Raw genomic sequence first — 23,023 nt, 5'->3', positions numbered from 1 at the left:
AGAGGATACTTTACCGAGGTGTTGGAGATAATGACTGCCTTAGATTGAGAAAATAGTGAGAAGCTGATCCAATTAGTGAATGGTTCAAGGACCAGGGACATGGAATTAATACTTTGGCCATAAAGTTCATGGGTTAGTGTGTTTGGGGAGTGGGGGAAATGCGAGGAAATCTGAGAAAAGTAAGGTATAGAATTTATTAGCTGTAAATAATGAGGAGATAATTTGCAGGATTATCAAAAATATGAGCAATTTGCTATACAATCTGTACAGTAGATAGGTCAGATGGCCGGCCTCCTTCTGCACCTCAACGTTATAATTCTCTCATTATCTCTCACATTTTCTATTATCATCTTTTCTCTGCAATCAGTAGCATTACCTCAACGTAGGAGAAAGGGGACAAATCCTTCTAATCTACAATACAATAAAATACAATACCGTTTATTGTCATTTAAACCTCAAATGAAGTTCAAACGAAATTTGGTTTCTGCATTCATACAACAAGAAAAGAACCAAGACATAAAACAATTTACACAAACATCCATCACAGTGAATCTCCTCCTCACTGTGATGGAAGGCAAAGTCTTATCTTGGTTTAATATCTCTTGGTTTAATTGAGATAAATATACTCTGAACATCTACTTTCATTGTACGGTTCATGCCTCTGGCAGTTTGGATTAGTTCATTTCAAAATATTTACGAACATTTACAAAATTCAGACAAGATTTGCTTTGCTTATTTGGTTCTGGGACTCACCACCTTTCACAAGACACGTGCTATGCTCCTTGAATCTTTGGAATCACATCTTACTCTTTGGAGAGTGACCTTGATGACCACCTAAATGTTTTGTTTGCCTGAAATACCAACTGACCCTCGACTCTTTACAGTTTAGTTTATTGTCACGTGTACCGAGGTACAATGAAACATTTGTTGCTGCGTGCTAACCAGTCAGCAGAAAGACAATACATGATTACAACCAATCCATTTACAGTGTATAGATACATGCTAAGGAAGTGACGTTTAGTGCAAGGTAAAGCCAGCAAATTCCTGTTAAGGATAGTCCGAGGGTCACCAATGAGGTTGATAGTAATTCAGCGCTGCTCCCTGGTTGTGGTAGGATGATTCAGTTGCCTGATAACAGCTGGGAAGAAACTGCCCCTGAATCTGGATGTGTGCATTTTCACACTTCCACACCTTTTGCCTGATGGGAGAGGGGAGAAGAGGGAGTGGCCAGGGTGCGACTCGTCCTTGATTATGCTGCTGGCCTTGCCGAGGCAGCGTGAGATATAAATGGAATCAATAGAAGGGAGGTTGTTTTGTGTGATGGGCTGGGCTACGCCCACAATTCACTGCAATTTCCTGCGGTCCTGGATGGAGCTGTTCCCAAACCGTGCTGCGATGCATCCCGATAAATTGCTTTCTGGGATGGAATGCTGGGACAGGAGAATGATGGGATGGGGAACTGTGGGCAATGTGTTAGCAGGGCTGAGTTTAAAAGAGCAATGAGGGCGGCACGGTGGTGCAGGGGTAGAGTTACTGCTTTACAGGGCCAGAGACCTGGGTTCGATCCTGACTAGGGGTGCTTGTCTGTACGCAGTTTGTACGTTCCCCCCGTGACCTGCTCCGAGATCTTCGGTTTCCTCCCACACTCCAACGACATACAGATTTGTAGGTTAATTGGCTTGGTATAAATGTCACATTGTCCCTGGTGTGTGTAGGGTGGAGTTAATGTGCGGTGTCCTGCTCGTCCTCATGTACTGGTCGGCATGGACTCGGTGGGCTGAAGGGCCTGTTTCCGCGCTGTATCTCTAAACTAAACTGAAAAGGCTAAGGAATTAAAAAGTGCCAAATGTTAGAGAGTAGGGCTGAGGTGACTGAAACATCTGTTGCTAATGATATGGATGCTGCTATAAATAGAAGAGGATGCATAACATCAATGTAGAAATAGGAATTAAATTGGAAGCGGCTGCAAAGGGTTTGCATGGGAGAAAGCTGTGATGCGATTTTGAACAGTTAACAAAGATTTTAGTTGCAGTAATCTGCATGTTGCTCGTCACTAAAATTAGACATATTCTAAGAGGGACATTCATTCAATTCTGGAGTCCATGTAATGAGGAAGAGAGCAGGAGGTGTCACAGTCTAAGATGATGCCAAGATTGCTTAATCAGTGAGTGTATGAGCAGGGAGGAAGATGGTAAACTGATTGTCAGAGATAATGGGATAACTACAGTCCTTCACTCATTGTGCTCTTTAAGCTACCAACAAAAGCTTCCCATACATTTTCTTTCAATTCCCCAAAGAGTCTATGCTCTAATGCAGCATCGAACAGCAATAAATTATTTAAACCCTGTAGGAATGCACACAACATGACCACTATATAGTTTTTATTAGTTGCTAAATTTGGAATATGCCTTTGTGCAAAGTATGTGATGAAGAATCACTGCACATTTCTGTCAGTTACTGCATATGGACAATTATAAGGCCTCCCTTTACATTGAGCCAATATGGACTGTGGCTCAGAAGTGGAACCACACCTCGTTCATTCTGTAGATTTAAGATGGCTTCCAATGGCTCAAAAATGCCAGGTTATATCTTAGTTACCTCCCTGGCCTGCCACCGAGTACACTGGTAAAAGCTACTCCATAAGGATCCAGGGCATGTGCCAGAATGAAATTACAATGTTTCTGCTGCTTTTTCCTGGCCCTGGAATTTTCTACGGTGCAGACAGTAGAAACAGATTCCATATTTTTAAACATCGGGCTGTGGACAACATTGGCAAGGAGAACATTTACTGCCCATATGCAAATGCCCCTGGAATTGTGCTGCAGTTCATCATGCTAATGTACTTTCAAAGTGTTGTGGGGAAAGGGGTTCAGAGTTTACAGATGTAGCATGGAAACAGGAAACATGGAAGTGTTGACCATTAAACTCCTCTTCACATTAGTTCTATGTAATGCCACTATCGCATCTTTGCACAGAGGCCAAGTAACCTACAAACCTGTAAGTCTTTGGGATGTGGAGGGAAACAAAAACACCCCATGTGGTCACAAGGAGTACGTGCAAATTTCACGCACAGCACCCAAGGTCAGGATCGAACCTGGGTCTCTGGTGCTGTGAAGCAGCTGCTGTGCCACTGTGCTTCCCCCTAGTCCCCGGATGTAGTTTCAGCGATGATAAAATGATACGTGTTTAAGGCCAGATATTGTGCAACTTGGATGGGAACACCTAGTTTGCGGTGTTATGTAAAGCACCTCTTGCCCTTGTCCTTCAAGATGCAGAGTCGGTGGGTTTGAAAGGCCCAAAGTGTTAACAGTGCATTTTGTAGACAGTGCACCATGGCACAGGCAATGTATGTTGAGGCTGGCTGTTGGAATACCAATCATGGGGACTGACTTGTCTTGGATGGCTTCAAATTACCGTGGTATTGTACTTGCACTGATCCTGGCAGGTGTATATCTGTTAGGGAAGTGAGGCATTTGACACAGGAGGGCAAAGCTTTGAATATGTTCTTGCAGCCACAACATTTGAACTTTCCAGTTGAATGTAGTTTAGTTTAGTTTATTGTCACGTGCACTGAGGTTTAGTGAAAGGCTTTATTGTTGTGTGCTATCCAGTCAGCAAGACACTATACATGATTACAATCAAGCTGTCTACAGTGTACAGATACAGGATAAAGGGAATAACATTTAGTGCAAGATAAAGTCCAGTAAAGTCCGATTAAAGATAGACCGAGGGTCTCCAATTAGGTAGATGAGGACCACTCTTTGGTTGGTGAGAGGACAGTTCAGTTGCCTGATAACTTTTGAGAAGAAACTGTCCCCGAATCTGGAGGTGTGCGTTTTTACACTTCTGTACCTCTTGTCCAACAGAGAGGGGAGAAGAGGGAGACTCATCCTTAATTATGTTGGTGACTTTGCTGAGACAGCGTGAGGTATAAAAGGAGTCAATGGAAAGGGAGGTTGGTGTGCGTTATGGTCTGGGCTGCGTCCACAATTCTCTGCAATTTCTTGCGGTCTTGGATGGAGCTGTTCCCAAACCGAGCTGTGATGCGTTCCCGATAAAATCCTCTCCAAGGCCCACCTGTAGAAGTCGGTGAGAGTTGTTGGGGGACTTGCTAAACGTCTAAGAAAGTAGAGGCGTTGTTGTGCTTTCTTGGCCATTGTTTGGATATGGCTGGTCCTGGACAGTGTGTTGGTGAGATTTATTCCTAGGAACTTGAAGCTTTCAACCATCTCTACTTCGGCACCGTCAATGTATACCAGGGTGTGTGCACCACTTCGCTTCCTGAAGTTGATCACAATCTCCTTCGTCTTGCTGGCATTGAGGGAAAGGTTGTTGTCTTGGCACCAGGCTACGAGGTTCTCCGTCTCGTCTTTATTTGAAATCCAGTCCACAATGGTGGTACTGTCTACGAATTTGTAAACTGAGTTAGACTTGTACTTGGCTGCACAGTCGTGGATGTACAAGGAGTACAGACAGGGGCTGGGACGCATCCTTGCAGAACACCAGTGGTGAGGATTATTGTGGAGGATGATTTTTCCCCGATCCTCACTGATTGTGGTCTGTTGGTCAGGAAGTCAAGGTTCGAGTTGCTGCAACACCAAACACGATATTTCAAGCAATGATGTGACAAACAAGCAGTGTGACTCAGATTTACATTTGATTTCAATATTTTGAGGAAATATAATGCTATTTTTAATTGACACAAAAACTAGATCAATATGATTGAGTAGCCTAAATCCACGCACATAACATCCTTTTCTGCAGTAAATAACTAGCTGGTTATACACCTTTACACAGATTCTTTTCAAATTATTAATGTACAGCCAATCAATGTGCATCATTTCATCCCACTCACATTTTTATAAATAATTCTAGAGTCTAAATCTTCAAAAGGATCTAGAACAGAGCTGTTGGGACCTCCAATCATTACTGTGCCTAACATGAACCTTGCCCTATACTGAACACTTAGTTTGCATCATTTAACCAATTCCCCAGAGCACTGTGCAGCCTCCATTAATGCATGGTATCTCATCCTTTTCCAGTGAAAACCTACAGCTGTTGAAACATTTAGGGAGAGGTAAGAACTAGAAAGTGGTGAACAAGATGAGACTGGGGGATGGTGACATTTTATGTGAAGCTCCTGTTAAAACAGTTCAAATAACCTTTTATAATTTCCTCTTATTATCTATCCAATCCAGCATTGGGAAAGTCATTAGATTCAGTGCTGAGAGTCTCCTCCCAATTATAAGATCATATAAGGCAGAGCAGCAGAATTAGGCCCATTGAGTCTGCTCTGACATTCGATTATGGCTGATCTATTATTTACTCTCAACCTCATTCTCCAGACATGTCCCTGGAACTTTTGACACCCTTACTAATCAAGAATTTATTAAAATTAACCAACAAAATTACTCCATCGCCAAATGTGGCAATTAATTCCACAAATTGACCATCTTCTGGCTACAGAAACTCCTCCTCATCTCCATTCTAAAGATACGTCCTTTTATTCTGAGGCTATGCCCTTTAATCCTAGACTCTCCCACTACAGGAAACATCCTGTCCAAGTTCACTCTTACTAGGCCTTTCATAGAAACATCGAAACATAGAAAATAGGTGCAGGAGTAGGCCATTCGGCCCTTCGACCCTGCACCGCCATTCAATATGATCATGGCTGATCATCCAACTCAGTATCCTGTACCTGCCTTCTCTCCATACCCCCTGATCTCTTTAGCCACAAGGGCCACATCTAACTCCCTCTTAAATATAGCCAATGAACTGGCCTCAACTACCTTCTGTGGCAGAGAATTCCAGAGATTCACCACTCTCTGTGTGAAAAATGTTTTTCTCATCTCGGTCCTAAAAGATTTCCCCCTATCCTTAAACTGTGACCCCTTGTTCTGGACTTCCCCAACATTGGGAACAATCTTCCTGCATCTAGCCTGTCCAACTCCTTAAGAATTTTGTAAGTTTCTATAAGTTCCCCCCTCAATCTTCTAAATTCTAGCGAGTACAAGCCGAGTCTATCCGAGTCTTTCATTATTCAGTCGGCACCAATGAGATCCCCCTCATCCTTCTATCCAGCGAGTACAGGCCCAGAATCTTCAAACGCTCCTCATATGTAAACCCAATCATCCCCGGGATCATTCTCATAAACCTCTTGTGGATCCTCTCCAACACCAGCATATCTGTTCTCAGATATGGAGGCCAAAATGCTCACAATATTCAAAATATGGCCTGAACATTGCCTTATAAAACATCAGTATTATATCATTTTGTATCATTTACATCCTAGTCCTCTTGAAATGAAAGTTAACATTGCATTTGTCTTCCTTACTACTGGCTCAACCTGCAAATTAACCTTTTGGGAATCCTGCACCAGCACTCCAAAGTCTCTTTGCGCCTTTGATTTCTGAATTCCCTCCTCATTTAGAATATAGTCTACACCTTTATTCCTTCTACCAAAGTGCATGAACATACACTATGCTTTGCTGTATTCCATCTGTTGACCTTGAGATTACTAATGGGTGAAAAGCCTGCTACTCTCAGCTGATGTTGTGGTAGTAGGTTTCAGCTTTAAAAGATCGCGATTCTTCCAGAAGAATGTGTACCGCATTCTGGAGAGAAAGGTTCGCTGAGACGGTCAGGTAAGATTACTGGTGCATGTGAATGGCTTAAAAACCCTCTGTAGTCGTGGCTGCACATTTCAAGAGCAAACTTGAAGAGTTTTACGCAAGGCTGATGTATCAAAGGTAGATCAGACACTATGTGTGAAGGAACTGCAAGATGCTGGTTTAAACCGAAGATAGACACAAAAAGCTGGAGTAACTCAGCAGGTCAGCGGACTTCTAAAGAAGGTTCACGACCTGAAACGTCACCTATTCCTTTTCTTGAGATAGACAAAAGTGCTGGAGAAACTCAGCGGGTGAGGCAGCACCTATGGAGCGAAGGAAATAGGTAACGTTTCGGGCCAAAACCCTTCTTCAGACTTTTCTTGAGATGCTGTCTGACACACTGAGTTACTCCATGCATTTCATTGTCTCTGTACTGTACACTGACAATGACAATTAAATTGAATCTGAATCTGAATCTGAACTCCAGCTTTTTGTGTCTATCTTCGGTTTAAACCAGCATCTGCAGTTCATTCCTACACAAATGCGATTCTAAGTTTTAGAAATAGAGGCAAGATACTAGAAATGGAGCTAAAAGCATTTTTGTACCCCAAATAGATGCTGTGATTAGCACTAATGGCTCACCCTTGTCTCACCTGACTCTGCTTTATGACCTTGGGTTATCTCCTTGCCAATGGCCTGAATGAAATCCTCAGGCAAGGGGAAAGGTGGCAGTGACTGCTTTATGATCAATGCTCGTGGTGAACTTATGTGATGTATTTATCTCACTTCTCCTTTACCTGACCTTGTATATTTGTCCATAAAATGCCATCCCTTTTCTCTACTGAGGGAATTCACCTCTACCATCTTGTAGGCAATCTACATACCGCCCCAAGCCCACACCAAGATGGCACCGGAGAAATGATACTCAGTTGTCAACTCTCTTGAGACAGCAAACCTTGACACCCTGTTAATCACTGGTGAGTTCCATCAAGCTAACTTCTGGGACATATTCCCGATGTCTCCTTCCTCAATCGGGCTGTTAATACTCCAAACCATTGCTACTACACCACCATCAAGTAGGTCTATCAGCCCATTCGTCACTCTCATCGCAGCCAGTTTGCTCAACTGTTGAGGCGGGTATCGTCAGCCTACGGACATTGAAGTGCAAGGCACCAAGGAATAGAGAAGTGTTCAGAAGAGTTCAAGGGTCAACTTCAGGTCTGCCTTGTCTTGGTGAAGGACAACACAGCGGTGCAGTGGTAGACTTGATGCCTTACAGTGCCAGAGACCCAGGTGCAATCCTGACTACGGATGCTGTTTGTACAGGGTTTGTACATTCTCCCCGTGACCTGCATGGGTTTTCTCCAGGTGCTGTGGTTTCTTCCCACATTCCAAACACTTGCAGGTTTGTAGGTTAATTGGTTTGTGTAAATTGTTCCCAGAGTGTAGGATACATCTAGTGTACAGGAGATTGTGGTTGGCACGGACTCGGTGGGCCGAAGACCTGTTTCGACGCTGTATCTCTAAACTAAACCGGAACATGTTCAAGATGACTTCAACCATCCTGAAAGAGTACACCTCAGTCCACACCAGTTTCATCCAGAAATGCATTGACAACTGAGCTCCGATCAGAAACCCTGGAATGACCAAGGAAATTCATTCTGTGCTAAACCCCAGATCGGAGGCTTTCAGAAAGGATGATCACACACTGTACATGAAAGTCGCAATATATGATTGTCGCAATGCGTTTAGGGATGCTGAGAGAGAGACTTCCAAAACAAGGTTGTGGCACAGTTCAATCAAGTGGATGCCAGGCAACCAAGGCAGAGCCTGTAATCGGTTGCAATTGCTCGCGTTTCTACCAGATGAGTTCATTGCCTTTTTACACTTATTTTGAAGTTCCACCAGGGTTCATCCCCCCCATCCCCTGCTGCCTCTGTCCCATTCATCTCAGTGGCAGAAGTCAAATCTGCTCCCACAAGGGTAAACTCTTAAGGGAAAGCAGCCGTTGTGGATGGAGCCCCTGGAAAGGTTCTGAAATTGAACACCAATCAACTGGCCCCAGCCATCACCAACATTTCCAACCTCACATTTCAACAATCTCCTGCCCTCCAGTTGCTTCAGGGAAACCTCCATCTTTCCAATTCCCCAAGAAAAGTAAATGACCTGTCTTCATGACCACAGCCCAGCAGTTCTAACCAAGTGCTTTGAAAGACTAGTAATGGCCCACAACTGCACCAGTCTTCCAGACAATCTACACCCTCTGCTATTTGTGTGTGGGAGAAGTAGGCCGGCAGAGGGCACCATTTCCCTTGCACTACATACAGCTCTTTACCACCTTGGCGCCAAGAACACCTATGTCAGGATTGTGTTCTCTGGCTACAGCTCAGCCCTCAATGCCAAAATACTGAATAAGCTCATCTCTAACCCTCTGGACCCTGGCCTTGAGGCCTCCATCTACAACTGGCTACTCGACTTCTGACTGGCAAACCTCAGTTGGTTAAAATTAGTCAGTGCAATGCGAGCCTGGCCAGGTTGGTGTGGGTCCTTGACGACGTTGGCTGCCTTTATGAGGTAGCGCCTCCTATGGATCCCTTTGATGATGGAGGAGTCTGAATAAGGGACTTGTTTTGAAACATCACCCATTCCTTCTCTCCAGAGATGCTGCCTGTCCCGCTGAGTTACTGATGCAACCGGTCAACATGCTCTCTACTGTACACCTGTAGAGGTTCAACAGAGTATTGGTCCATGTACCATTTCACACTGTCACCATCATTACTCAGCATCGATCGCCCTCTCCTGCACTCTTAACATCTGTTTATCTCATGCTGCTTTGCACTCAGGGTGCCTCTGTCTCCCACACTCTTCTATACTCAAGGGTGATCTTCCTTGGATAAAAGTTGGTGCGTAGTCAAAGCTGAGTCTCACGTTGCGAGTTGATACAAGAGTCGTGGTTGGGTACGAGATTGCAAGTGTATGATCAAGAGTTTAACCGAGTTCCCACGGGTATGACAAGTTTGCCGTTTACTTGTTATTTCTGCGATGTTCCAAGTTCGTCTTCCGAGTTACTCTTGAGCCAATCCTGATTGAAGGTTTGTTTTAATAAGCAACAGTGTTATGTTTTAATAAGCAACAGTGGTAAAGAAGGCCTCTCCATCCTGTGGCTTTGTTTTAAAGATAGAATTCAGCGCGGCCGCGTCTATTGATGTAACCTACAAAGGGAAAATGCGCACCATCCAGTGCCAGAGCAGTTATACTTATGATTTGTTTGAAACACACAGGTTTGATATGTTTTCATTGAATTTACTGCCATGTCTACACACTGCGGGGAGACGGGAGATTAAATCTTTGAATGTGGACGAATGTGCACATCAGATTGTTGTGAGGCGGTTGGGGGGGGCGTCATTAATCTGTCTGGGGTGACATGGCTCTTGGGTTAGGCTGGGATCATTCTCTGCGGGGTGATCTTAGTGCGGGAGACAAGTGTAGGAGAGGTGTACTGACTGTGTGGGCAGACACTTTGGAAGTGATTGCCCACCAGTCTCAAAAGCCGCTGTGTCTCCCTGTCCCTGGGATAGCAGGGGGCGATCAAACAGCACAATACCCCCCTCCCCCTCCACGCCAACACGAAGGGCAACGATCCCAAGGCTTTAGCGTCAGAAACAGCGGGCAGGCGACAATCACCTGCCATAACGCGAGAGAGATCATGCACTGTTGTAGGTCTCCTTTGCACGTCGGTGTTTCTGTCTTTCTCCACTCATTGTTGGCCCTATCTATCACCACCCCCACCTACACCCCTCTGCTTCCCGGCCATGTGTGTGACCCCTTCCCTCCCCTCTCCAGCTCCCCGCCCATTGCACCGACGTGCAAAGGAGACCTACAACAGTGCATGATCTCTCTCGCGTTATGGCAGGTGATTGTCGCTGGGAAACTGAAGGGAGCGACAATCTGCTGCTGCCTGCCCGCTGAGTTAAAGAGTTCCCACGGTAGACTCACGAAACACTAAGGTAAACGCACGGGCCACTACGTTATTACATCGAGTTAAAATGTTTCAATTCTGAACCACAAGAGTAAAATTGACTCGTGGAAAATTTCAAACATGTTTGATTTTTTGCAAGAGTCGACAAGTTACACGAGTACCTGCCGTTTGCGCCACGAGTCTCTAAGTTGCGTCCACGAGTTCCGTACGTTAATCTACGTTATTACCACTAGTTTTAACTCAGTTACCTCTTGTGTCAACTCGCAACGTGAGACTCAGCTAGTAATCACGTGCACCATCACATTCTACTTGTCATTTATTATCTTGCACAGAAGGTGGCAGTAAAGAGCTCTCCATTCCATTAAAAGGACATTTATCAATGAAGACGCTAAAGCAATTTCGAAGGCATCCTTAAAAACATTGTAGATCTCAGATCAAAATGTATATTTCTCATGCCCAGATACCAATTAGTGATGTTATAAATTCTTGAAACAGACGTTGCCGATATGTGTAATAAAGGAAGAGAATTAATAAAATTAAAAAAGGAAGGACATTGCTAGCTACATTGCAACAATGATACCTCAAAGCTTCTACACTGTAATGTTATTTTCTTCTATTTTTAGGATACACTCCTTTATTCAGAATTGATATTCACTGTAGATATTCAGTTGAAAAATTAATGTTCAGCAGTAAAATCAAACACATCCCACTCCTGAATTAAACATCCAGGTAAAATGAATATTTACCAAGGGAAGGTTTATGTTATGAGTGGGTGTGTTAAATGAAATGCTTTGCTTTGTCATTGAGTGAAGCAGTGAGGAAATGTTATAACACAAGGTCCAATGCAGCAATAGTGGTGGAAGGACCCAATGTATTCAATCAGAATCTGAGGTTTTAAAGAGAATGCCAATGTTATTGTCGCTGTTAAATTCTACAGGAACTTGACTACTTTTGTAAAAATGAACGACAGCTGCATTTTAGGTGTTACTTAACAGGCATGAGATCCAGGCGTTTTGGGGAACACTGCAGGAAACATGCACAGCATTTTTTTGCAAATGCTCCAGTTACATTTCTCTAATACAGGTACTTATTATGGTTGTGCAGGTTCATTTCCATACCCACCAAAACCAGGCTCATTTCAGCTCACCAAAATTAATATATCGCAAAAAATATATATATATTTTCTCCTGAATAATAATTGGTTACAGGTAGACAAAAGTGCTGGAGAAACTCAGCGGGTGCAGCAGCATCTATGGAGCGTAGGAATTAGGCAACGTTTCGGGCAACGTTTCGGGCTGAAACGTTGCCTTTTTCCTTCGCTCCATAGATGCTGCTGCACCCGCTGAGTTTGTCTACCGTCGATTTTCCAGCATCTGCAGTTCCTTCTTAAACAAATAATTGGTTGCAGCCACTTTAATCACATGACTATCAACCAAATGTTGATAAATGGTGTTTGACAAAACTGCAGATGCTGGTTTCCCCCGAAGATAAACACAAAATGCTGGAGTAACTCAGCGGGACAGGCAGCATCTCTGGATAGAAGGAATGGATGATGTTTTGGGTCGAGACTCTCCTTCAGACTGAGAGTCAGGCGAGAGGGATACACAGAGATAAGGAAGTGTAAGGTGTGAAAACAAGACATCAGATGGAATGGAGATCAAGGAAAATGTAGCAGATCATTGTTGGCTGGGAGAAGGTGACAACGAAGCACACAGAGATAAAATTAAATCAGGGGGACAGTCAGATAGCTCAGAGAACTGTGGTGGGGGAGGGATGGAGAGAGAGGGCAAGTAAGAGTTACGAAGTTAGAGCAGTCAATGTTCATACCGCTGAGGTGTAAGCTGCCCAAGCGAATTATGAGGTGCTGTTCCTCCAATTTACACTGGGCCTCACTCTGACAGTGGAGGAGGCCCAGGACAGAAAGGCCATTGTGGGAATGGGAGGGGGAGTTAAAGTGTTCAGCAACCAGGAGATCAGATAGGTTTAGGTGGTTGATGAATGCCCCTGTGATTTAACTCGGCAGCCTTGACTATTGTCATTAACCAAACTATAATACATATTTTTACATAATTGTTCACAGGGAAAGCATAAGAAGATTTATTTTAAGCATTGAAACTGGAATAGGTTTAACTTAGGAACCTAAATCAAATTCAAGTACAACTGCGTATGTCAAATGTGCTTTTATAAGTTACACTTGTGCGAAAGAAATATGTGCCAAAATTATTGATAAAAATCACACAAAAAGCCAAGCAAGTCCATTCAATAAAAGGCACGGTATTAGACTAAGTCTCATAGCAGAACAAATATGCAAAACTGATAATACAAAGAATCTTGAATACGGGCCAACAAATACAGGAAGGTATGGCTGGAACTGGCTTCCGAAGCTACACAAGCTGTGCCTGGAACTTTGAGATATTAAATGTAATAATCTAGACTTACAAACATTCTCGGTACCTTTTGCTGATGTTTTTTCACCCAGATGGTTTTGAATCTGTGGAATTCTCTGCCACAGAAGGCAGTGAAGGCCAACTGGATGTTTTTGAGAGCTCTTGGGGCCAAAGGAATCAAGGGTTATAGGGGGAAAACAGGAACGGGGTACTGATTTTGGATGATTAGCCATGATCATATTGAATGGCGATGTTGGCTCGAAGGGCCAAATGGCCTACTCCTGCACCTATTTTCCCATGTTCTGTTGCTATGTTTCCCTTCAAGATTTTAGGCCACATCCTCTTTGGACAGGCAGCACATGTAATGTACATCTATCTTTTAAAATAATAATGTTTGCATTCCTTGGGGTATTTACTGTTCCCATCCTTTCTGCCAGTTTTGGGCAATTTGTGTCAAAAACTGCCAGATGATTGTCAAAAACTGCCAGACAATTCATATCCTTAAATTTAACCCGACAGGGAATTCATGAATGGTGAAATTATGAGCAAAATAGAAACAGCCGTCAGTGTAAGATGTAAACAGTGGGGCTAATTTTAATTCCCATGTGGGTTTCATGTGGATAGGGATGATGGGGTGAGTGTGAAATGGGCTTAATTTACATTAACAATGGCCATGGTGGTGCAGCGGTAGAGTTGCTGCCTTACAGCGCTGGTGACCGGGGTTCGATCCCGACAACGGGTGCTGTCTGTACGGAGTCTGTACGTTCTCCCCGTAACCGCGTGGGTTTTCTACGGGATCTCCGGTCTCCTCCCACACTCCAAAGACGTACAGGTTTGTAGGTTAATTGGCTTGGTAAATGTCAAAATTGTCCCCAGTGTGTGTAGGATAGTGTCAATGTGCCGGGATCACTATTCGGTGCGGACTCGGTGGGCCGAAGGACCTGTTTCTGCACTGTTTCTCTAAACTAAACTAAAAGCTAGTATTTCCACTTTACGGATTCCCATTAGGAAGACATTTTGGAAAATGAAATAAAAAGATCTGATGGAATGTTAGAAAATTATGATTGTATAATACGTACAAATTATTTTCACTATTGTGTTAACATCTACTCTTACCATTATCACTATTACAACAACTATTTGCACATAAAATATCCGAAGATCCTTCAGAGGCACCAAAGATTTTCACAGAATGTTACTGCATTGATTTTTGAGTGGCAAGCCTTATTGATTTTACTTAATAATATGCTAGGATCCATGGAGCAGTTAAACATGGTGTAGAATGGTAATAACTTGGAACCATTTAACCTTTATCAATCTTGCCGCATTTCAGTTATTCTGTTTTATTGCAGTGATGTATTGACAGAAGGTTTAGTGTGCAAAACTAATTACCTTTTCACGATTAACGTTGAAGTTTTATACTTTCTCTTTAAAAACCAACCTGAGTTCAGTCGCAATAGTCGCAATGATTCAGTTGATCAAAGTAGCTTAGTTCCATTGATCTCATTTAACAATGGATGGTTGTTAATCATATTTGATTTTTGTCAAAATACAAAATACTGCAATGTTACATATATTGCCCAAATTTATTTTAAGTGTTATGTGTTGTTGTATTGCAGATGCGTGAGGATCACCGATACAGGACTCGGCTATCTATCCACAATGTCTTCCCTGCGCAACTTGTACCTGAGATGGTGTTGCCAGGTGAGTATGGCACTACTCACACTTTACAGTTAAAATATTCACCTAATTTCCACGACATACTGACAACTTTGAAAAAGCTGTGGCAACAAAGACCATTGGCCAGCAATTGTAATACTTAATACAGAGCATCGTCCTTGCAAAATCATCAATACTTATTGACATGGAAATCCTGCGAGGTGCAGCAGCTAAATGCCAGTGACCACTTTAAGGGCCTGTCCCATTAAGGCAATTTTTTGGTGACTGCCAACAACTGTCACAGTCGTAGCAGGATCACCGATAAAGCGGCGACTGGACTCCCCTCCCCCTACAATAGACAATAGGTGCAGGAGTAGGCCATTTGACCCTTCAAGCCAGCACCGCTATTCAATGTGATCATGGCTGATCATCCACAATCAGTACCCCCGTTCCTGCTTTCTCCCCATATCCCCTGACTCTGCTATCTTCAAGTGCCCTATCTAGCTCTTAGGACGTCCACCTACAACCACACCTACGAAAACTACACAGGCGACAACCTACGACAACCAAAGTCAACTTACGCCCACTCGCGACAAGCTACGACAAGTAACGACCCTGTCGGAGACAACTGACGACAATTCAGTCGCCGGTACCTGTCGCCGGTTGACGTAGGTAGTCGCCCATGGAATCCACCGAAGTCAGCACACGGCGACAACCAACGTCACCTGGCGACAACCTATGACAGGAGAAGACCAGCTACGTCAAGCCCACAGTCGTCGAAAAGTTTTGAACATTTCAAAATTGAGCGGCGACCAGAAAAACGTTACGACTCTTCAGGAGGAGACGACTCACGACCATACAGGCGTCACCCCACGACCATGTGGCAACAGCCTGGAGTCGCCGAAAAAAATCGCCTAAGTGGGACAGAGGCTTTAGGCTTTAGATTCCCCAAAGCAAACTAACTGTGCTGGAGGCCTTGCCTTACCAGCATTGTGCATTTTGATCACTGAGAATGGAGAATCCTGTATTCTGTTCAGAGGCTGGGTTCTATATCATCAATGGTCACAAGTACTATCAGCCCTAGTTTATCACGGGAATAATGGGACAATCAGATATTTTGATGGTAATGGTATTAGGGCAGTGATGGTGGGGTAGGAGGAGTGGGGTGGAGTGAGAGTAGATACTGGTACTGATGCTGCGATGGAGTTGGGAGAATGGCATTTGGTACACCAGCCGAGTTTTGGACGATGAGGCTTTACAATGTGATTGCCGGGCAGAATAACAGGAGATCCAAGCCTTGGACTAATGGGATCACAGAGATCAGATGGGTGTTCGGAAGGTGCTTTGCAAGGATGTGGTTAGCAAATAAAAAAGCCATTCAATTGATTATTACATAGGAAATAATTGAAATTCCAAGGATGTTGCACCAGAAGTGCCTGGCCAAATGTCTAGAGTGATGTAAAACAACTGAGAATTGGTTATTAATATCCTTCACTCCTGACAAAAAAAATAAGACTGATTTTCAATTGCACCAATGCAGATTAAAGAAAACACAGTAATTTTGGACAATGACAAATTCATATCAATAAGTAGGGTGGTAGATTTAGCAAAATGCCAAACATTAGCATGGATTATTAATAGCTATGACACCAGGAGTGGGAGTATTCTAAAGATAATTGTCAAGATTTTAATATGAAGCATTAGACAGATCGATGCAGACACGGTATCTTCACTAAATTAGTAAATACTTAACACACTGTCTTAAAAACAATGATGGGGCAAGTCAAGCAATGGAGATAATGAACTGTTATAATCTTGATTACAATATCTCCATGACCACAGCATTTCCTGGATATTTCCGATACCTCTGCATTTCACAGCTTTTACATGTTCCTCTGTGTATTTTCTTTCAAACTCTCTTACTAACTTATCAACCAGAGGTGGCTTCATCAACAGTTTAGAATTGCCTGTTTTTTGTGTAAATGCTGTTTACAATCACATGGGTTGCGGAAACGATTTAAGCATTCGTGCAAAAACAAAAATCCTATTTTTTTTTTCAAAAATTCAGGACATTTGATGGATTTGACACCATCTTTGTGATAAATAATCATTTAGTTTAGTTTAGAGATACAGCACAGAAACAGGCCCTTCGGTCCACCGAGTCCGCACCGACCAGCGATCCCCGCACACTAACACTATCCTACACCCACTAGGGACAATTTACATTTATACCAAGACAATTAACCTCCAAACCTGTACGTCTTTGGAGTGTGGGAGGAAACCAAAGCTCTCTGAGAAAACCCATGCAGGTCACGGGGAGAACGTATAAATTCCGTACAGGCGGCACCCATAGTCGGGATGGAACCCAGGTCTCCGGAGCTGCAAGCTCTGTAAAGCAGCAGCTCTACCGCTGCGCCATGGGGCCACCACCCATCGTGGGGATACAATACCCAGGATCCATTAAAACCCAGGTTTTGTTTTCAGTTTTGTTGCTGAAGGCAGTATAATGGGCCACTTAAGATCTCTTGTTCCAAAGTAAATTATTGACATCATCTTCCGGTTACCACTTATACAACCTGTAAGCACATACAAAGCAAGCCCGTGAAATAATGCCTGATGAACAGCGTATTCATATTTATTTTTGCAGGTGCAAGATTTTGGTTTACAGCATCTCTTTGGAATGAGGAGTTTACGATTACTCTCATTAGCAGGTGAATAATTTTAGTTTTATCAACAGCGGCTAACTTAATATATGGAAGAGACTTTTGTGATATCCATTTGTGTGACCTGCTTCATGTGTAAAAATGCAAGGATATTAAAGTTTTCCACAAAAGTATATAAACTCAGACGTAACCTAGTGAGATAAAACGTGGTTGGCACAACTTATAAAACATAACTCTGCTGCAGTGGTATTATATGTGGTGGAGTTTTTTGGGAGATGGGACCATTGTGATGAAACGGGAAAAATGTTGATGCATCTGGCAGGAATCTCAAACGTGAAGCCAAACCGAGTCGCGTTCGACATGCTCGGCACACAAAACATGCTCGACAAGGCTGATCATGATGGCTATGTTGTCCATCTGAACCATTTACATTTAAAATACAAATTAATCAATTGATAGGGAAGTTGTAGTCATTTATTTTTAAGATACTGACAACATTGGACTGCAAATGTTTTGGATCCTTCAGACAACAGGCAAGGAGAAGAAAAGGAGTCCCAAACTTTATTTTGATAGCTTCTTGAAAGACTTATTATCCAAGGTGAGTATCGGGAGGTATGTACATTCCCCACATCGTGGGTGGAAAGTGCCCAAAGAACTTTCAAAGGAAGTAATAGTAGAAGTCACCGTGAAACGCCACAGAGGTACAGCACAAGGTAAGTAAAACCATTTTATTTTTATTTCTCAGAAACTATTTATAGTCACACTCCAGCAGCGCTTGGAGTGGTGAGCATTATTGCAACCGATCCTTTCACAGTAATGACAAAGTGCCTTATTTCACTCTTGTAGGTGGCATAAACTCTCTTGGTGCTCTCCTCTCCACGTGCATAACCTGAACATCGACCCATAACTCCTTCATCACTTCACTCAACATACTTCCAATTCCCCCACTCTTCTACTGCTTATCCGAGCCTTCCTTTCAGCTTAAGCACTGCATGCAGAAGGCCCATGCATGTGCAATCCCTGCTCACTATCCATTCATAATCCTGTCCTTCTCCATCTACAGGAGACGAGAGCAGTCGATAAAAGGGAGAGAGCTAGAGAGTTTCACTGTTGGCGTTAAACCAGTCATGTGATCCTCATCCAGATAGAACAGGAAACAACTTAATTTTTTGGCACAGCAAGAAGGGACTGCTACAGCAATGGTGAGACGCCAAAGTCCTTTGTGCAGAGTGGCTGGTTATGGCTTGAACCTTGACATGTACTGCAAGCAATTGCATTTTGGACAACTCTTAAGGTGAACCAGTGCGGTCAAGCTTTGAATTTGTTAATACTCCAGCTTCAATGCCATTCTAACATGCCTTTCTCTTGTTTCTAGGTCCCATTTAGTAGCAAGAACCTCATCAGCAACCTGCAGATGAGGGCAACATCAATAGGGCAACATCAGTCCTGAGGAATCACTGTTCTGCATCACACAACTTTCACACACCCGCACAGTGACTGATGCAAGCGATGTGGGATGGGTGGCAGTTGTCGACAATAAGTTACAAGGGGCTTGTACCTATAAAATGCAAAGCACAAATAAACAGGAGCAGCTATTGAATGACTTTAATTTACGTCATGCACATGGCACGTTCACTGGCATGAAACACATCACAAGCATCATCCAAGACCTCTAGAAGAATGGAGATCAGTCAACTCAGACTTTCCAATACAATATTGTGTGTAAAAAATAAAGTTAACAATCGAGAGGGGATAAGAGTATTTGTGACAGCCACTCACAAACTAACTGAGATACTGGAGGACGAATCCTGCACCCCAGTATACAAATTAAAGAAACAGAAAATAAAAAGTATGCTTTCACAAAGCAGCTCCAAGGCACCTCTGGTTTGCTTGAGATACTGACTGTGGCTCACATGTTGATGTATTTCATAAAGCAGGCCTGACACAGGTGCCTGTTGTAACGTGAGCATGGAGCCCCTGGAACCTGTTTCCCAGTTCAATATGATCAGAGATAATATGCAACCTTCCACATCGCAAATTGAACCTCTCCTTTAGAACCTGGCCCCAAACAGCATGCAGAAGCATCACCAATATTGCATGCGGTGCATTATGAACTTGCATACTCATGTGCGTGACGTATCGGATGCCTTGTCTCCTTTTTCACTACAAGAAAACAGCACCATCTCAATGCATTTCTTACCCTTCTTGCTGCAGCTCATGTACAAACCTTGTCCAAATTAAGTGAAACACTGGTGGACTGTAGGTAACCATGGTATTTTATCCCATTATGACTCACAGTCTTTTAGAGGTGACTATGAAAAGAAAGCAAAGGAAAAAAAGCTCTGGAATAATTATGTATGCAAATAGAATACTAAATGAGAGCATTTACCTAACCTACATAACAGCCAGGTAAGATTATGAGATAATATTGTCCTCATTTGGGGATTAAGAGTTTAATCCCCACTCTTGTACTCCCCGGGTGTTGGCTTATTATTTTCAAAGCGGGGTGAATGGGGTTAGGAAGGAGCGACAAATCAGCCGTGATTGAATGGCAGAGTAGACTTGATGGGCTAATTCTACACCTATTCCTTATGACCCTATGGTAACGCTGTCTTCTTGTTCACTAGGCTGCCCGCTGCTGACTACTGCTGGCCTCTCGGGCTTGATTCAGCTGCAAGACCTGGAGGAGCTGGAACTAACCAACTGCCCTGGCGCCACCCCAGAGCTCTTCAAATATTACTCCCAACACCTGCCCCGCTGTATGGTGATCGAGTAAGGACACCAGGGATTGGCTGTTTACACAGAATGACCACTTCCAGCCAAACCCCAGCACTGACTACCAAACAGATAAAAGCTTGGAGATGAGTGTGCATCTGATCAATGATAGGAAAATGATTTTACAGTGTCCGGAACGAGAAAGAAACTGTGAATATAAACAAACTGAGATTACTTTTGCTTTGGTGTGCAACCAGAGTCATCCCATTCTCTGTCTGGATGTGTGAATTCCACAGTCATTCCTGCTCATCACACTTTTCTCTAAATGTGGAGTGGTTGTGACCGGGCTTGTTCTGAGCATGTGCAGCATTTGCAGGTAGCTGCAGTCATATGCTGCTGCTGCTGCTGCTGCTGTAACTCTTGTGTTTCGGTGCTGGATCTCTGTAATGTGTCTAACGTTTATGTAGAATTCTGTTTGCTGAAATGTCTCCCTCTGCAGATGCGAGGCTGTATCTCTCTCTCTCTCTCTCTCTCTCTCTCTCTTTTTTATTAGGAAAAAAAAACAAACGAGTCGTGGTGATCATTCCTTGTACTGGGGATGGATGTTAAAGCATCTCTTCCAGAAGCTGTTGTCAACCAATTCTAATAACTTTTAACCAGCTCACAATGGAGAGCATTATCCACTAGCCCAAATATTGGCAGATATTGTTTTGTGTGCATAAAAAAAACACAATTAGTATTTTCTTTGTCAGTTTCTAATGTTGGCTGGTTCGCTGCTGAGGGGAACAGATTGGGGACTGGGGTTTAGACGAAGGAGTACAACACATTACTTTTTTTTGGTGCAAGTTGAAGGACGTATGGGAAACAAAATCAGCAACAGCGACTGCCCATTTCATCCCTGAAGATATCAGGGATTGGATGAGTTGGACTGGACTGTTTTGATATCTACAGGAGTATGTTTTCATAGAGACCAAAAGAAGCCCATTCTGGTTGTGAGCCGCCTATGAAAGCAGGACGGCCTTGGGACTTCCTTACTGTATATATTTTTCTGTCTGTTTGGATACTCTTTAAAGAATCATATCTTATATTTGCTAAGTGTTTTCCCGTGCTGTTAGCCATTGGCTGTGATTTATAATATGTTGCTTTAAATGAAAAGATCTTAGAAGGTAAAATGGAAGGCCTGTACTCCATATATCAGCTGTAAAACTACCAAGCTTTTCTTAACCCCGCTTCCCCCCTTGCCCAGCAATACAGTGGAATTTTACAAAGAAACTCAAAGCAGAAGCAGCAATATTATTTCTATCATTGCTTTCAGCTGAATTGTGATGCCTTTGTTGTGTACAGTGTGATGCTTCCATGCAGTATCCTTTCGGAAAGTCAGTCCACTGTCAGTACAAATATTCTTAAAATAAATATTCCAAACAAAATCTCTACATCTTGCTGCCTTCATTGAAAGTGCTATTTAGATTATTTACAGAACTAACATAAAAAGGTCAGTCTGAAGGAGGACCTCGACCCGAAATATCACGCATTCCTTCTATCCCGAGATGCTGCCTGTCCCGCTGAGTTGCTCCAACATTTTGTGTCTAAAAAGGTAATTTGATGGCTTTAGCAGAGGGGTCAAAAACAAGAGGATTTAGGTTTAAAGTAGTTGGTAATTGATTAGTGGGGAGGTGAGAAAAAATAGCCCAGAGGACAGCAGGAATCTGAAATTCATTGTGGAGAGTTAGAGGTAGAAACGTTTGATGTGTTCATAATACTTGAATGTGTACTTGAAGAGCAGTGTGGCAGAGCCTTCTCTATGTTAACATTTGCCCAAATTGATTTTTCCTTTGTTTAAGAGGGAAACTGCAGATGCTGGAGAATCGAAGGTTACACAAAAAAGCTGGAGAAACTCAGCGGGTGCAGCAGCATCTATGGAGCGAAGGAAATAGGCAACGTTTCGGGCCGAAACGTTGCCTATTTCCTTCACTCCATAGATGCTGCTGCACCCGCTGAGTTTCTCCAGCTTTTTTGTGTAACCTTGATTTTTCCTTTGCCGTTTTAAAAGCAGTTAGAACGATGACCTCTTCCAGATACAATTTGCGTGGAATAAAAAACAAACAGCATGAGCCTCACAGCCAGCTCAAGAACAATGGAAAATCATTTTTATATTAAAACAAGCTGAACATGATAGAAAAAAGAATTGTCAGTCATAGAGCTTGGAAACGGGCCCTTTAGCCCATCTTGCCTATGCCGATTAAGATGTCCCATTTACACTAATCCTACCTGCCCATATTTGCCTTATATCCCTCTCAATCTTAACTTTCCAGGCTGCTGTCCAAATTTATTTTCAAATGTTGTTCTAGTACCTGCCTCAATTATCTCCTCTGGCAGCTTGTTCCATATAGTCACCACCCTCTGTGTAAAAAAGTTGCCCCTTAGGTTCCTATTAAATCTTTCCCCTCTCATCCTAAACCTACGTCCTCTGGTTCTTGATTCACCTAGTCTGGCTAAAAGATTTTGTGCATCTGCCCTTTCTATTCCCTTCATGGTCTTATACATCACTATAAGATCACTCCCAATCCTCCTGACTCCAATAAATAAGGTGCTAGCCTGCCCAACCTCTCCAGTCCTGGCAACATCCTCGTAAACATCTCTTTCCCGCTTGACATCTTTACTCCAGCACTGTGACCAAAATGAACACAATATTCCAAATGTGGCCTCATCCCTGACTTGTACAATTGTAACATAACATTCCAACTTCTATGCTCAATACTCTGACTGATGAAAGCCAATGTGCTGAAAGCATTCATGACCACCCTATCCACATGTGACGCCACTTTCAAGGACCTATGTGCCTGCACTCCTAGATCCCACTGCTCTACAACACTGCTCAGAGTCCTGCCATTCACTGTGACAACATGTTTGGAATGATAATGAAGCAACAAATATTTACCTTTACTGCAAAGGGGAAAGTAATGCAAGATGGCACGAGAAGGAAAAAGTTGACAATTTAGAAGGTAATTC

At 43.0% G+C, this 23,023-nt stretch overlaps 1 protein-coding gene across 4 annotated transcripts in view; it reads left to right on the top strand.

Annotated features, from left to right (window-relative positions):
* fbxl16 (F-box and leucine-rich repeat protein 16) overlaps window positions 1–21,441 on the top strand; it is a 157,853-nt gene extending 136,412 nt beyond the window's left edge. For 3 of the 4 annotated variants that reach the window (XM_055651792.1, XM_055651793.1, XM_055651791.1), the window contains exons 4-6: window positions 14,597–14,681; window positions 17,284–17,347; window positions 19,927–21,441. In XM_055651792.1, coding sequence (XP_055507767.1) covers window positions 14,597–14,681; window positions 17,284–17,347; window positions 19,927–20,075 — 298 coding nt within the window. In that variant the 3' untranslated portion in view covers window positions 20,076–21,441. The other variant, XM_055651794.1, reaches the window with a different exon arrangement.
* The last annotated feature ends 1,582 nt before the right edge of the window (window positions 21,442–23,023 follow it).

Source organism: Leucoraja erinacea, chromosome 20, assembly GCF_028641065.1.
Source record: "Leucoraja erinacea ecotype New England chromosome 20, Leri_hhj_1, whole genome shotgun sequence".
NCBI lineage: Eukaryota > Metazoa > Chordata > Chondrichthyes > Rajiformes > Rajidae > Leucoraja > Leucoraja erinaceus.
The sequence above is the reverse complement of the archived record's forward strand: the minus strand, read 5'-3'. Positions and strand labels throughout refer to the sequence as shown.